General features: G+C 41.9%; 1 protein-coding gene across 1 annotated transcript in view; it reads right to left on the bottom strand.

Moving 5' to 3' along the window:
- The window catches only part of LOC143975208 (ficolin-1-B-like), an 80445-nt gene that overhangs the window by 46036 nt on the left and 20176 nt on the right, over positions 1–14233 (bottom strand). The window contains exons 2-3 of the mRNA XM_077477337.1: positions 11046–11150; positions 3728–3781 (exon numbers count right to left, since the gene is read on the bottom strand). Coding sequence (XP_077333463.1) covers positions 3728–3781; positions 11046–11150 — 159 coding nt within the window. The remainder of the gene's footprint in view (positions 1–3727; positions 3782–11045; positions 11151–14233) is intronic.

Here is a 14233-nt window from a genome sequence, read left to right on the forward strand (position 1 = left end):
ACCAATGGGCACTAATGAGGAGGCACTGATATGTAGAATTGATGGGTACTGATAGGAGGCACTAATATGCAGCACTGGTGGGCACCAATAGGTGGCACAGATATGCAGCACTGAAGGGCACTGATAGGTGGCACTGATGGGCACTGATAAGTGGTTATGATGGACACTGATAGATGGCACTGATGGGCACTGATAGACGGCTTAGATGGGCACTGACTGGTGGCTGTGATGGGCACAGAGTGGTGACTGTGATTGGCACTGACAGGCGGCACTTATAGGCGGTACTGATTGGCACTGACAGGTGGCACCAATGGGTAGCACCGATGATGAGGTACTGATGAGGTACTGACAGGTTTTACTGCTGGGTACTGATTGGCATGGTGATGGGCACTGACTGACACTGTGTGGTGGGCTCTAATTGGCACTGATATGGGCACTGATTGGCACTGGGCACTCTGATCTTTTTTTTTATGGGGCACTGCCTGGCAGCTTATGGGCACTGACTGGCAGCTGTAGTAGCACATCTGATGGGGCTGTGCTGATAATCAATGTGCTGATTATCAGCACAGACCCCCCCTCTAACAGGAAGACAGACTGACACGCCGCACTTACGATCACCGTGCTGCGCTCTCCCGCGCGCGCACCGGCATGTTCTCCTGCTGGATGATATGACGCCCAGTCAGGATAACTGAACCACTTCCCGGCCATCATTCTGCTATAGGTCGGGTGGGAAGTGGTTAAAGTGAAACAATAAAAATTAATTATTCCTTTAAATATCCTTCCGGGGGGATTCCCTTTGTCTGCCTGTAAAGTGGCACATCTGTGCGATGTGTAGAACATGCCACAGCAATAATGACATTTCTAAAGAAAAAAAGTCACTGAAACTTGCTCACAGCTGTAATGTATTGCTGGCTCCTGACAATATAGTGAAAAAAAACAAAAAAAACAAACAGCGTGGCCCCCCCCCAGTCCATACCAGGCCTTTCGGCTTTGTCCCCCCAAAATCTATACCGGACCCTTATCAGAGCATGCAGCCTGGCAGGTCAGGAAAAGGGGGGGCATGAGCGAGCGCCCCCCCCCTCCTGAACCATACCAGGCTACATGCCCTCAACATGGGGGGTGGGTGCTTTGGGGCAGGGGGGCTCTTCCCAACAACCCTGGCCAGTGGTTGTCAGGGTCAGCGGGTGGGGGGCTTATCAGAATCAGAAAGCTTTATTAAAAAAAAAAGTGTCCCACTATGTAAATCCACCATCAATAAATACCCGATGAGGGACTTGAAAAATAGCAAAAATGCAAAACTCTTCACCTCCATGGGAGGTCTCCCGCCGACTGCTGTCTCTTCTCTTTGACAACTCTTATATAGGCAAGGGCAGGCCCCCTTCTGACGTCATGTGTCGACGGGTGGCCTCCCATTGAGGCTTCCCATTTCACATTTTTGCTATTTATCGGGTTCGTCAGGCGGCGTAATTGACTGTGGATTTACATTGTGGGACACTTTTTTTCTTTTTTAATAAAGGACTTGTCAAAAATTGTCTCTTGTGGTTTTTCTTTTTGACACTTTTTTGGTGACTGGGTAGGGGTGCAACCAGATATCCATTCACATAAGGGGGGGGGGGGGCAGGATTGGGTGACCACCCTTTTCAAAGGGGCTTCCAGATTCCGATAAGCCTCCCGCCCACAGACCCCAACAACCACTGGCCAGGGTTGTCGGGAAGAGGCTCTTGTCCCCATCAGGACAAGGTGCTTTGGGAGGGTACCCCAAGGCACCCTCCCCATGTTGAGGGCAAGCAGCCTGGTATGGTTCAGGAGGGGGTGCTCTCTTGTCCCCCCCCCTTTTCCTGGCCTGCTAGGCTGCATGCTCGGATAAGGATCTGGTATGGATTTTGGGGGGGACCCCACGCCATTTAAAAAAAAAAATTGGCATGGAGTTCCCCTTAAAATCTATGCCAGCCCCAAAGGGCCTGGTATGGATTTTGGGAGGACCTCGTACCATTTTTTTTATTTTGGCATGGAGTTTCCCTTAAAATCTATATCAGACCCAAAGGGCCTGGTATGAATTTTAGGGGGACCCCATGCTGTTTTTTTCTTCTGTCATAGAGTTCCCCTTAACCACTTTAAACACTGTATTATATACTCTGCACTGTACTATATACTCTGCACTGCTTTATATACTACACTGACTGCACTGTATACTCTGTACTGTATTATATATACTACACTGACTGCACTATATACTCTGTACTGTATTATATATACTACACTGACTGCACTATACTACACTGCACTATATAATCTGCACTGTATTATATACACTATATGGATGACACTTTATACTCTGCACTGTATTATATACACTACACGGCCTGCACTATATACTCTGCGCTGTATTATACATACTACACTGACTGCACTATATACCCTGCACTATATTATATATACTACACTGACTGCACTATATACTCTGCACTGTATTATATACACTACACTGACTGGTCTATATACTCTACACTGTATTATATATACTACACTGCATGCTCAATCAACTAACTAACTACCCTGCTTAATCTCTCAATTCTCAAAAGCAGCCTTATATAGTATTGGCGTGGACTTAGCCCCTGAGCCATGATTGGTCAAAGGCACAAAGCCTTTGGCCAGTCATGGCTTTTACGGCTCATCACGTTGTGATTGGCCAAAACATACAGGTCAGGTGCATGATTTGGCCAGTCAGCAGCCTTTCGTGCACTGCAATCGCGCAGTGCATTATGGGGCGCTCCTCGGTGGGCGAACGTCTCACAAGCGGCCCATATGTTTGTGTTTTCTACGAACAAACAAACAGCTGATGTTCGAGCCCATCTCTAATAATTTGCTCTACATTTCCTATACAGGTCATAGACTGAAGCTGATAGCTGCTGTAAGGTAAATAAGATTCCCATCACAAGAAATCCAGTGCAAGCTTATGCTCATATTCATGCGCATGGCATGTGCATTGCTTACATGCTCATGCTTCCAGGCAAAGAGACAATCGATTATTCCAGTTCATTGTGCTCACATTGGCGCGTACTCGGCACCCAGTGGCCTATTTAAACTGGTCTGTCACCATAAGCGTTTGCTGAATGGTCTTCAGCTTGTACCTGTATTTCTAAAACCCGATCCATTGAACCTACTTACCGTTGTATGACCCAGCTTTCTTCTAGACTGTGCCTTTGCTTCTGCATCAACCTTGTTCATCTGATCTCTCTGACTTCGGCCTATTTACTGGACTCGTCTTTGCCTCCTGATTCTGTACTTTCCTGCCCAGCTGTTACTGACCTTGGCCTGCTTCCTAGACTTTCTCTGCCTGCTGACTCGATCCTTTGTTACCCGACTACCACTGGTCTTGGCCTGCACCCTGGCTCTGCTACCATATTCTCCTCTGGAGCCAGGCTGCTTCATTATCCTGTTCTTAGGACTGTGACCCCCAGCTTCATCTACCTAAAGAGCAGACTTCACCAGTTACTCCAATAGTTATGCCACTCCGTGCCCTTACACTCTCTGTCTCCCCCTTCAGGAATGTTGGGCAGGAGGTGCAAGAGAGGCCTCCACAACATTCCAGTTGTCACCAGGTACGTAATAGCTGCTATGGCCAATGACATAATTAATTCTACTTGTGCAGGTCAGAGATTAAAGCTGATACTCAACTCGCTGCTATAGTCCATGCCTCTGTTGTTATGCATAATAAAGTACCTACCTTTTGGTCCTGTTGGTCCCATCTTCCCAGGATTTCCTGGTGATCCCTGATCACCTGAAAATATGATTGAATAACAGTTTAAAAGAAAGCTGTGTTCGTTTGCAATGGCCAGATGCTTCTTAAAGACTAGTGCATAATATATTGTATTTTACTTTAGCAGTTTTGTAAGAGCATATATTTTCCTGTCCCTGCACCATTGAAATCTTGTGAGTCCCACATGGGTTTTTTTACACATCCTCCCAGTCAGGCACTGTGCTTTCTGGGCATGCTTGATGCATTGCTTCAGATTCCAGTCATTCCAGTTTCTCATTGGTAGTGAAATCCATAGCACATATGCCCTACAGACTTGTTGGAAATCAAAGGCCAGTAATGTTAAGAGCATTTATTCTTTAAATGGAATATTTAGAGATTTGTAAATATTTTATTTCTATATTATGCTCTATACTAAAGAAAATGAAATAAAAAAACAAAAATATTCCTTTTTAGTTAGGCAAATACAAAATATTGCATATGAATACTATGCATTATTTTATCTAGCTAGTGTGGAGCTCTCCTTTTTAATTACTTTATAAAAAGCCTGTTTTTCACAGAGATCAGTAGCTCAAGCTGAAACACAAAACTGAAGGAGTAAGAACAATGATTGATCCTTTTTACAATGGCTCAGTCTAAAGCTACCTTCAGGAGAGCTTGAAAAGGAGCTTCCTTTAGTGTGCCTTCTCTTTAGCTAAGCCATAGTGCATTGGAAATCCTTTGTCATATTATAAAGCTGAATCTCCAGTAAATAGCTAAATTCACATTTGAAATACAAGTCATTTGTATTTGTCTCATCCAGTCCTTATATTTACACTGCCCTTCCAGGCAGCACAACCAGGTTAGTGATCGGCTTATTCTGTACTGCAGTTGAGCAATACAAAATGGTCACCTATCCCCCCCCACCCCCCACCAACCAGTGACTGGATAGTGAAGAAACGTCAGCAGAACAGCAAACAACTTTTAAGATGATTGTAAAGTCTTGCTTTTTTCCTCTAAAAATAACAAACATGTTATACTGCCCTGTATAGTGGATTTGCACAGAGCAGCCCAGATCCTCCTCTTCTTGGGTCCCTCTTTGGCTCTCCTGGCCCCTCCATCCTGTCGAGTGCCCCCACAGCAAGCAGCTCGCTTTGGGGGCACCTGAGCCAAGTCACAGCTTTGTGTGCCCATTCAGACTTGGAACCCAAGTTTGGCCCGCCCCCTCTCTCTCCCGATTGGCTGACTGACTTTGATTGACAGCAGTGAGAGACAATGGCGCCACTGCATTGTCTCAGCCAATCAGGAGGAGAGTCGCAGATGGCCAAGGCACTCGTAGACATATCTGGAGAGAGATGGCTCAGGAAAGTATTAGGGGATGCTGGGGCGGCTGCTGCACACAGAAGTTTTTATTTTATCTTAATGCATAAAATGCTTGAGAATAAAAAACTTTCTGACTTTACAACCACTTTAAGCTCATTTTGCTTTCTCTTCCTGCCAGCAAGTGCCTCCTGGGCATCCAGCACACCTGATTGGTTTCCTACTGCTGTCCCCTCTCCGCTCTGAGAACTATTAGTATATGGAGGAATTACAATATTTTAATAGATTTAAAGTAGAATTCCAGGCTAAATCTAACTAGTCTTAAAAATGTTCCATCCCCCCTTCTAACACTTATGCTGGAAGAAAGATGTATATACTTACCTATTTTCAGACTGCTCTGGTCCTATCATGTGATCCCCTTGTGTCAGCCAGCAGTGGCTGCGGGGGAGAAGAGAGAGAGCGCTCAACAAAATATTCCAATGTCTCTAAAAGGTTATGTAACCTTTCCCAATGTGTACCATACTAACTTATAAGTTATACCTTTTGAATGCTATCTTGTACAATTTCTTAGGGGACAAGATGAGATGCTAGTTTCCAATTCCATGCTTTATACTTATTCACTCAAAGTTTCCAATGGGAATAATAATTTTCTCAAAATTATTTCATAGGCTCCAATGCCTCCTTCTCAAAGGTATTGTCATCAGAATAATTCCTATGGATATGAATGAATTGACCAATGGGAATACTTTTCCACAAGATCGGGTGGATGATTTATGTGATACAGTATTTGTGCAATTTTTGGGAAAAAAATACACTTTAATGAAATAAAAAAAAAATCATATTATTTACCCCAACGTTTTTATATAATGTAAAATATAATGTTACGTGGAGTAAATAGCTACCTAATGTGTCATGCTTTAAAATTGCGCATGCTCGTGGTATGGTAAAAAATCCTGGTAATTAAAAATCTCCATAGGCGACACTTTACATTTTTTTGAGGTTACCTGTTTGAAGTTACAGAGGAGGTCTTGTGCTAGAACTATTGCTCTTATTTTAACGATCATGGTGATAAATCACATGTGTGGTTTGAACACCTTTTACATGTGTGGGCACGACTTACGTATGTGTTAACTTCTGTGGAGAGATGAGGCACTTTAAAAAAAATGTATTTATTTATTTAGGGGACCCCTTACACTGCTTTTAAAAGTGACCCCACGGCAAATCCACCTGCTGGACTACTTTTATGTGAAAGAGAATCTGCCATAGTAAAAGATGATACTAGGTTGTGGCAGCTAGGCAGCAAAGTAATGACATATTTTTACTATGGGCCGGTCAGCACAGAGACGATAGACCAGTTTGGTAGTGCTTAAATACTTTTGTATAGTTTTAGAATTATAAATAATGTTGGAAAACTGCATTCCTGTACCAAAATGTTTCCCTTTTTATTATTTTTTTTATAACTCCATAGTACCATGCCTCCTGAATTACCTAACTAACCGTTTCTAATTTCTTCATAGTAATAGACATCCCCGACCTGACATTTTTATCCATTTTTCATAGTAATGTAAATTACGTTACCCTCTTTATCACAGGTTTATAAAACTTTTTTTTACCTTTATTTTCACCTGCTAATCCGGCCAGTAACATACATTTTTATTTGGGATATCTGCACTCTGGATGGAGGAGCAACAGAGCCCCCTATGGACATCAGCATTGTCAATTTGGGGAGAGGGTAGTGTTAGATACACCAGCAGATTTAGATGGTCTTGACTGACAAATTAAACCCAAACTCCAACTAACACCTTTTAAGCAGTCACTGCAACAGTTTTTGTTTCCTTGTGGGATAAAGAATTTACATAAAGAAATATTGCAAGCACCCCTGTCAATGTTGAATGTTTTTCATCATCCATTTTACTGCCACATTTGCCGAATATTTTGGTCTGTTAAAGGAAATTTAAAGATAACTCACTGGTTAGATTAGCAAGTAAAAATAAAGGAAAAAAAAGTCAAAGAAATAAAAATGAATGCAACCACCACATTTAAGAATTGTTAAGCTGCGGTATATTGAATGTTTGCTTTTTGGTTTAATACCAAAATAAAATATTATTCTCCAAAGACTTTAAAGTGGTTGTAAACCACAGTCATGAAATTTGACCCAAGTACATATATACTATCCAAAGCTCTAAGTGTCTTTTCTCTCTGGTGCTCCATTCCTCTTCTATCAGCAGAGTCCCTTCTGACAAGTTCTCCGACACATGTGATAACAGCAGCTGAAAATTTGTGTTCGGGATGGAGTTTAGAGAGAGATAAGCAGGGAGTTTGTTTATTCAAAATACAGCTCTGCATGTTCCTTCATTTCTTTGTCTATGTGAAGGGGGGGGGGGGGCTTTTTTCCAATCATGTCTCACACAGTGTAAGCCCAGACTCCCCTCCCACTGCTGGAAGAGGAACAAAGATTCCTAACACAATCTGCCACTTTCCAGAGAGTGTAGAAAGGGGAAGACTGCAGATATACATCTAAAACCTATGTAGGGAGATTTGTTTAATCTCTGTGTATCATCTGAGGCTAATTCACTTCACTGGGTATATGTGAGGGTTTACAACCACTTGAATTACCTTAGGACTCTTTGTCCTACCATAGAAATATTAACACTAATTTCTGGACTACAGTCCTGTAGCAGTGACCCCCGAAGGAGCTGCTGGTTTTATTGGGCTTACCATTACCTTCTTGACCTTGTCTCTGTCTAGGGTTTCCTGTGGTAGATGGCCCAAAGAAATGCAGAAACTGACACTGGATCCTCTTTTGGGTTATTTATTTAGAAGATAAAACAGTCTCTTACTGAAGGGTAGAGGGTTAGGAGAAAGTTCAGGTACTTTTGGACTGCAAAAATAGAAAGTTCTTTGTCGAAGAAATCCAGAGAATAACCGTTTCACAGCTGGATTCTCACAACCTCCGGCTAGACCTCCTCTCACTAGGCCTAGCAGCCGGTAGGGTGTTAAGTAAAGCAAAGTCTCTGCCACAGACTTGGATGCGAATTACTTGAGAAAAGTCTCTGCCATAGACTTGAATGTGAATTACTTGAGAAAAGTCTCTGCCACAGACTTGAACGTTACCGATGGTCATAGACAGATTTAGAGAACTATCATACGGTACCAGTATCTCTCAGCCGGTCCGCCGATACCGTAAGATTTTAAGTCCATGAAGTGTCCTTCAACTGAGCCTCCAGGGTCCTCCAGAGAAACCAGCCTTGTGCATGGCCTCCACCTCAAGAGTGCATGGATCCGCACCCCAGGCCAGGAGGGCCATGGGGGCTGGTGAGGAGGACCAGGACCAAACAGACATAAAATCTCTTCTGGACCGGAACCCCATAACACATGATCTCAGTACCTTAAATACCACCTGCCAGAGTGCACAGCAGAAGAACACTCCCAGTGGGCTGGTTCCGAGAAAACGTGGCACTCAATACACCCAACTAGACTGCATTCTCCCACTTACCAGCGGTGACAGCGACACCTGCGGTCAAGGAGAACTCAGTGCAATCCAGCCAGACTGGTACTGAAACCATAATTTAGCAAAATAAGCCCTAAAACCCAACTGTGGTTTCAGAAATATTAATTTTCAAAAACATATAGCGCATGCTCGTCAGGAGCCGGCACTACAGTCCAATCGTGGTTACATAATTCCCTAAGTTAGCAGAGGCCCTTTTTTTTAATGTTTTCTTCAGCTTGATAAAGTCATACCTCCCAACTTTTTTAACATGGGAATGAGGGACATATATTAGCAATAGTATGTAGGCATACGGCACACCCTCTGCCACATGCCCTTAAATGAGAATTATACAAAAAAAAAGGATTAGTCAAATCCACAAGTGCTTTTTTTTACCCCTACTTTTCCTTTATACTAGCTTTTGAAATGTAAAAAAAATGCAGCAATTTAGAAATTGGGTGAAAGGTTTAGCACTGGGAAACACTTTTTAAAGCATAACAAGCGCTTTTTTTATACAACTATATAGATCAGACCAAAATGAGGGACAAATGAGGAGGAAAGAGTAATTTTGTTCTGAATGAGGGACAGTCCTTCAAAATCAAGGACAGTTGGGAGCTATGGTAAAATAACAGCAACAGGAGGTTGCTCTTCAATTCCTCACCTACTATTTTTTTAATATACACAAACCATGAGTGCACATACAGACTAAACATCCATATAAGAATAGAGTCCAATGTTTCCCAGATAAAGTGAAAATGGGACAGTGAGTCTATTCAAATAATAAGGTAGATATGAGATTCCAGCCTTCCACCAGCAAAATTCACGATTCTTGAAAACAAAAGCACCTTGTGCCCTCCACCATACAAATAAGCCTCTTACCGGACTGTGTTGTTCCCCAATTACAAAGATCAACAACGCATGAGGGATTCCGAACTTATAGCATTAAAAAACCAGCATGTATTCCTAGACCTACAGATGGTTCCATAAGCAGTCAACTCGGCCGGGTGACACCATGCAAGATATTATGCAAAGGAAGGCCACACATAAACTATATTTCACATGTATTTTTTTTAAATCTAGACCAAGACCTAGCACTTGGCGGGCATGATTACGTCACAAGTTAAGCCCCTCCCCCATATTTTTGTTACTTGTTAAAGCGGTTCTTCACCCTAAAGGGGAAGTTCCGCTAATCTTATCCCTCCCCCCCTCCGGTGCCACAATCGGCACCTTTCAGGGGGGAGGGGGGTGCAGTTACCTGGATAATCCAGGTAACTGCACCCACTTCCGGCCAGACCGCCGCAGACCCCCGCAGACGCTCCGCCCCCGTTGTGTTCTGGGAAACACACAGTTCCCAGAGACACAGCGGGGGACCATAAGAGACGCGCAGCACGACTTGCGCATGCGCAGTAGGGAACCGGGCAGTGAAGCCGTCATGCTTCACTTCCCGATTCCCTGACAGAGGATGGCGGCGGTGGCAGCAGCGAGACGAGCGATCGCTCGTCATCTGCCGCCGACATCACTGGAACCTGGGACAGGTAAGTGTGATTTTATTAAAAGTCAGCAGCTGCAATATTAGTAGCTGCTGGCTTTTAATATTTTTTTTTAGGTGCAGCTCCTCTTTAATTACAAAAAAATAAAAATAAGGTAAAAAATAGAAAATAAAAGGAGGAAAATGCTAAATGCAAAGGCACTGTGCACCTAAACCACTTTACAATATATTACTTATATTCACTGCACCGCCCTAGCCCCAAAAAATAAAATAGAAGTTAGGCATACTGTGGTTAGACCTACTATCTCTGAATAAATCTGTCCAGCTGACAGGTTTTACACTGCTGTCTCATCTGCAGAATATGAATTCCCAGCCTGTGCTTTTGTTTCTCTATTAAATTTATATCTATCATTTGCAGTCTCTTAATTCTTAATTCTTAATAAGAACTTGATAGAAATTGACCAGCGACAGGAATATTTTGCATCAGTGAGGACAGGGATAGCCACAGTAAACAACTGGCCAATCTGCCAATCAAAATGAGCATAATTTGCTTGATGAGAAAGCAAGCATTGCTCCTAAAACTACCCGAAACAAAGTCTTTTTTTTTAAAACTGAAATGATTCGGATTGGGATGCTACATGCAAGCCAATATTCTGTAAAGCCAAAGGGAGTTTGCCTATTATCCCAAAATATGACCAGATCTTACTAACAAGACCAGCAACCCCCCTCCCCATCCATAAAATTCAGTGGGACTTGCCACTAAGTTCAGGTTTGCCAAACTTCAAATGGGATTAACCCAACCCTTGGTAAATTGAACCCAGTTAGATTCACCCATACCTATTCCAAAATTGATGCTTTGTTTACATATTAGGTCATCCATTGAATAAGCATCAAAGTCTGCAAATGACTAGGTAAGGGACATTGAGGTTCCTTCTTATTACAGTCACAAAATAAAAAGTATAAATGTAGAAACTGTTTAAATGTACATGGTATAACATGAGTAGAGATGCTACCTTTAGGTCCAGTGGATCCAGCAGGGCCTAGTGCTCCAGGGGCCCCAGGACATCCCCGAAGAATGGCTAGCTTCTCTGATCCTCCGACCCCAACAAGCTTGACACCTGTAGTGAAAAAAATGATATATCCTGAGCATAAATCTGGATTCGCCAGGTCATTTTTCAGGTAATCATCACACAGCAAAGCAACTTCGGGGACATACCACACAGCAAAGCTACTTTGGGATCATAAACACAGAGAATTTTACACTTCCCCATGTTTGGCTCTTGGTTGTCACTTACCAACATTACTTATTTACCACATATTAGCCTGGTGTGCTGCACACCAGGCTAATATCTGGAGGGAACCTCCCATGCATGTAGGGGAAACTTGATGGACACAGAAGAAATAAAGCATAAAAAAACACGTCCAGCAGAATAAAGGTGGAAAAAGCACCTGGACCAGATGGTATCCACCCATGGATCCTAAAAGAATTGAGCTCTGTAATTTCAAAGCCATTTTTTTAAATTTTTGGTGACTCTTTATTGACTGGAATAGTACCACTGGATTGGCATAGGGCCAATATGGTGCCTATATTTAAAAAGGAATTAAAGTATTTACCAAGTAACTATAAACTTGTTAGTTTAACTTTTATAGTTGGGAAGATACTGAAGAGTTTAAAGTGGTTGTAAACCCTCAGATACATGTTTAGCTTGTCAGATACTACTTAACACAGGCAGCTGATCGCTGCCTGAGAAAGTGCACTTACTTGTTTAGTTTTGATAAAAATCGCCTTTTTATGGTCCATGACGTCATGCGCGATTGCGCAGTATGGACTTTCAAGCGCGGCATGTATACTATGCCGCGTGTGTTTTTTCGGCTTGCCTGCATTGTAATGTACGTGAGATTCTCCTCTGACTGGCACAGAGGAGAAGTCTCGTGATGTAGATATCATTCTGCTCTTCCTGATACTCCCCCTTGTGACTGAACAAGACGTCACGCAGGGGAGTGAATCAGAGCAGAGAAAATAGAAAACCAAATTTTCTTCTTTAATGTTTTTTTTAAATATAGTTTTTCCAGGTTATTACATCTAAATTAAGTTGAATAAATCTATAATGCCTATGTTCAAGTAATAAATTGGTAATGCGTTTAAATATATATAAGGAAACAGCTATGCTGTTCACTACATATATTACAGCCTTGATCAGCATTTCATGTGATGAAATGCTGTTGCTGTAGTAACGGCAATCGAGATCGAGGCTTGGTTATGACGCTACAGCGCATGTGCGAGATTTCGCGGGGGACACCAACTAAGGGTGGAAATGACGTCCGCAAAGGCTTCTAAAATCAGCACTAACAATGGCGCGGGCGATACCCGGAAGATAGTATAATATAAAACTTCTAAAAAAGGTATTTATAACGCTAGTTTTTGGATTATTTATAGATATTATGATTGCTGATGTTAATAAATATCCAAACATTTGAAAATTAGAATTTTTTTGGCGGGGTTTACTTCCTCTTTAATAAAAGACCACATAGATGAGTTCTTGGAAAAAAATTTAAGCAACAAACAGCATGGATTCATGAAAAACTAAGTTGTCAAACAAACCTGATTTCTTTTTATGAGGAGGTAATTAAAACCTTGGACAGAGGGGTGGCTGTGGTCGTGGTATACTTGGAATTTGCAAAAGCGATTGACACAGTTCCCCACACATGGCTAATGTGTAAGGTAAAGTCTACAGGCTTGGAAAGATCAGTTTGTAAATGAAAACTGGCTAAAAGACAGAATTCAGAGAGTAATGATTAATGATTCATACTCTGAATGGTCTAAGGTTATCAGTGGTATACCCCAAGGTTCAGTGTTGGGACCTTTACTTTTTAATATCTTTATAAATTATATAGGGTCTGGGATTAAAAGTACAATTTAAGTCTTTGCAGATGACACCAAGCTATGCAAGTGGCAAATGAGGTTTAATGTTGATCAATCTAAAGTTATGCACGTGGGGGCTAAGAATATGCATGCATCATACATACTAGGGGGAGTACAACTGGAGGAATCCATCCATAGTGGAGAAGGATCTGGGTTTTTTTGTAGATCATAAGCTTAATAATAGCATGCAATGCCAAGATGCGGTTTCCAAAGCAAGCAAAGTCCTTTCTCTCTCCAGAGAGAAATATATAATTTTGCCCCTCTAGAAATCCTTAGTAAGACCTCATCTGGAATATGCAGTTTACTTTTGGGTACCAGTTCTCAAAAAGGATATCAGGTAACTGGAGAAAGTGCAGAGAAGGGCAACCAAACTGATAAGAGGCATGGAGGAGCTCAGCTATGAGGAAATATTAGAGGAACTAAGAAGAGGAAATTAAGGGGGCATATGATCAACATATAAATACATAAGTGGTCCATATAGTGAACTTGGTGTTGAGTTATTCGCTTTAAGGTAATCACAGAGGACAAGGGGGCACTCTTTAAGTCTAGAGAAAAAGAGATTTTATCTACAAATACAGAAAGGTTTCTTCACAGTAATAGCTGTGAAAATGTGAAATAGACTCCCTCCAGAGGTGGTTCTGGCCAGCTCAGTAGATTTCTTTAAAAAATGCCTGGATTATTTTGTAAATGCACATAATATAACTGGATACTAACATTTATAGGTAAAGTTGATCCAGGGAATATCAGATTGCCTCTCCGGGGATCAGGAAGGAATTTTCTCCCTTGTTGTACCAAATTGGATCAGGCTTTGCTGGGGGTTTTCGCCTTCCTCTGGATCAACTGTGGTTATAGGATTGTGTATATGGGATTGTATGATTTTTTTCCCCCCTTTTATTGGTTAAATTAGATTGACTTTTTTCATGTAACTATGCTTATTTACTGAATTCTTATTTCTCAACTAAATGCCTCTTAAAGCTTGCAGTACATGACACTCTTCAGACTAGCACAAGGTGAAATAAAAAAATGTCCATGTGTACTCAGTCTAATAAGTATATCTCAGGTTTTCAGAGGTCCAAAGATTTCCTTATGTTAAAGCGATACTAAACTCTTTTTTATTTTTACCTACATATACATATACATAGTTACACAGTAGGCGAGGTTTAAAAAAAACACCATCCACAATGCCCTTTCAGTGAGAATGCTGCTCCGGTACTTGCTTCAGTTACTCACTGTGGTCGATGGTAAAGGTGGTTGGTCCCTTAGTGGCGACCGCTCCCG

Source organism: Lithobates pipiens, unplaced genomic scaffold (assembly GCF_037356315.1).
Source record: "Lithobates pipiens isolate NorthernLeopardFrog02 unplaced genomic scaffold, aLitPip1_a1.2 Scaffold_1, whole genome shotgun sequence".
Classification (NCBI taxonomy): Eukaryota; Metazoa; Chordata; class Amphibia; order Anura; family Ranidae; genus Lithobates; species Lithobates pipiens.